This window comes from Calidris pugnax, unplaced genomic scaffold (assembly GCF_001431845.1).
Source record: "Calidris pugnax isolate Ruff unplaced genomic scaffold, ASM143184v1 scaffold1006, whole genome shotgun sequence".
In the NCBI taxonomy this organism is placed as follows: domain Eukaryota; kingdom Metazoa; phylum Chordata; class Aves; order Charadriiformes; family Scolopacidae; genus Calidris; species Calidris pugnax.
Window position 1 is genome coordinate 15,988 of NW_015091626.1, and position 2,628 is coordinate 18,615.

General features: G+C 65.6%; 1 protein-coding gene across 1 annotated transcript in view; it reads right to left on the reverse strand.

The window, feature by feature from the left end:
- The window catches only part of LOC106899896, a gene marked incomplete at its 3' end in the record, with an annotated part of 27,964 nt that overhangs the window by 14,774 nt on the left and 10,562 nt on the right, over positions 1-2,628 (reverse strand). The window contains exon 3 of the mRNA XM_014961836.1: positions 2,448-2,558. Within this exon, the coding sequence (XP_014817322.1) occupies positions 2,448-2,558 (111 nt within the window). The remainder of the gene's footprint in view (positions 1-2,447; positions 2,559-2,628) is intronic.

Here is a 2,628-nt window from a genome sequence, read left to right on the forward strand (position 1 = left end):
GTCCCCGCCGGGTCCATCCCTGTCCCCGTGTCACCGTGGGGTCTGTCCCCATCCCTGTCCCCACGTCACAGTGGGGTCCCTGTTCCCACCCCTGTCCCCATGTCACTGTGGGGTCTGTCCCCATCCCCATGTCACAGCAGGGTCCCTGTCCCCATGTCACTGTGGGGTCCCCATCCCTCCCTGTCCCCATGTCACTGTGGGGTCCCCATCCCTGTCCCCGTGTCACTGTGGGGTCTGTCCCCATCCCCGTGTCACAGCAGGGTCCCTGTCCCCATGTCACTGTGGGGTCTGTCCCCATCCCCGTGTCACAGCAGGGTCCCTGTCCCCATGTCACTGTGGGGTCTGTCCCCATCCCCGTGTCACAGCAGGGTCCCTGTCCCCATGTCACTGTGGGGTCTGTCCCCATCCCCGTGTCACAGCAGGGTCCCTGTCCCCATGTCACTGTGGGGTCTGTCCCCATCCCCGTGTCACAGCAGGGTCCCTGTCCCCATGTCACTGTGGGGTCTGTCCCCATCCCCGTGTCACAGCAGGGTCCCTGTCCCCATGTCACTGTGGGGTCTGTCCCCATCCCCGTGTCACAGCAGGGTCCCTGTCCCCATGTCACTGTGGGGTCTGTCCCCATCCCCGTGTCACAGCAGGGTCCCTGTCCCCATGTCACTGTGGGGTCTGTCCCCATCCCCGTGTCACAGCAGGGTCCCTGTCCCCATGTCACTGTGGGGTCTGTCCCCATCCCCGTGTCACAGCAGGGTCCCTGTCCCCATGTCACTGTGGGGTCTGTCCCCATCCCCGTGTCACAGCAGGGTCCCTGTCCCCATGTCACTGTGGGGTCTGTCCCCATCCCCGTGTCACAGCAGGGTCCCTGTCCCCATGTCACCATGGGGTCTGTCCCCATCCCCATCCCCACGTTACAGTGGGGTCCCGTGTCCCAGCGGGGTCCCCGTGTGACGGGGGTGTCCCCATCCCTGTCCCCTTGCCACCATGGGGTCTGTCCCCATCCCCATGTCACAGCGGGGTCCCTGTCCCCATGTCACAGTGGGGTCCCCATCCCTGTCCCCATGTCACCATGGGGTCTGTCCCCATCCCCATGTCACGGTGGGGTCCTTGTCCCCATCCCTGTCCCTGTGTCACAGCAGGGTCCCCGTGTCACCGTGGGGTCTGTCCCCATCCCCGTGTCACAGCAGGGTCCCTGTCCCCATGTCACAGTGGGGTCCCCATCCCTGTCCCCTTGCCACCATGGGGTCTGTCTCCATCCCCGTGTCACAGCAGGGTCCCTGTCCCCATGTCACAGTGGGGTCCCCATCCCCATCCTCATGTCACAGCGGGGTCCCCATGTCACAGTGGGGTCCCCATCCCCATCCCTGTGTCACCATGGGGTCTGTCCCCATCCCCATCCCCGTGTCACAGCAGAGTCCCTGTCCCTGTGTCACAGTGGTGTCCCCACCCTGTCCCCACATCACAGCGGTGTCCCTGTCCCCATCCCCGTCCCCATGTCACAGTGGGGTCCCCATCCCTGTCCCCATGTCACCATGGGGTCTGTCCCCATCCCCATCCCCATGTCACAGCGGGGTCCCTGTCCCCATCTCTGTGGGGTCTGTCCCCATCCCCACATCACAGTGGGGTCTGTCCCTGTCCCCGTGTCACAGTGGGGTCCCCGTGTCACCGTGGGGTCCCTGTCCCCATCCCCATCCCCACATCACAGCAGGGTCCCCGTGTCACAGCAGGGTCCCTGTCCCCACATCACAGTGGTGTCCCCATCCCTGTCCCCATCCCCGTGTCACAGCAGGGTCCCCACTCCTGTCCCCATGTCACCATGGGGTCTGTCCCCATCCCTGTCCCCATGTCACCATGGGGTCCATCCCTGTCCCTGTGTCACCGTGGGGTCCTTGTCCCCATCCCCGTCCCCGTGTCACAGTGGGGTCCCCGTGTCACAGTACTGTCCCTGTCCCCATCCCCGTGTCACAGTGGTGTCCCCATCCCTGTCCCCATGTCACAGTGGGGTCTGTCCCCATGTCACCATGGGGTCTGTCCCCATCCCCACGTCACAGCGGGGTCCCTGTCCCCGTGTCACAGTGGTGTCCCCATCCCCATCCCCATGTCACAGTGGGGTCCCCATGTCACAGCAGTGTCCCCATCCCCATCCCCGTGTCACAGTGGGGTCCCCGTGTGACGGGGGTGTCCCTGTCCCCATCTCTGTGGGGTCTGTCCCCATCCCCACATCACAGTGGGGTCTGTCCCCATCCCCATGTCACAGCGGTGTCCCCATCCCTGTCCCCATGTCACAGCAGGGTCCCCGTGTCACAGTGGTGTCTCTGTCCCCATCCCTGTCCCCATGTCACAGTGGGGTCTGTCCCCATCCCCACGTCACAGCAGTGTCCCTGTCCCCACCCCTGTCCCCACGTCACAGCGGGGTCCCTGTCCCCGTGTCACAGTGGCCTGTGCCCCCCCACCTTGTTGGATGCCATCTCGCTGACGGCGCGGTGGGTCTGCAGGGTCTCCAGCTGCTCCAGGCACCAGTCCAGCTCCTCCAGTGTCTCCAGTGCCAGCTGCTGGGACGTCTCCTCTGGGGGGGGGACACACAGAGCCGGGGGAGGGGGGCTGGGGCACCCCACGGATTGTGGGGGGGACACA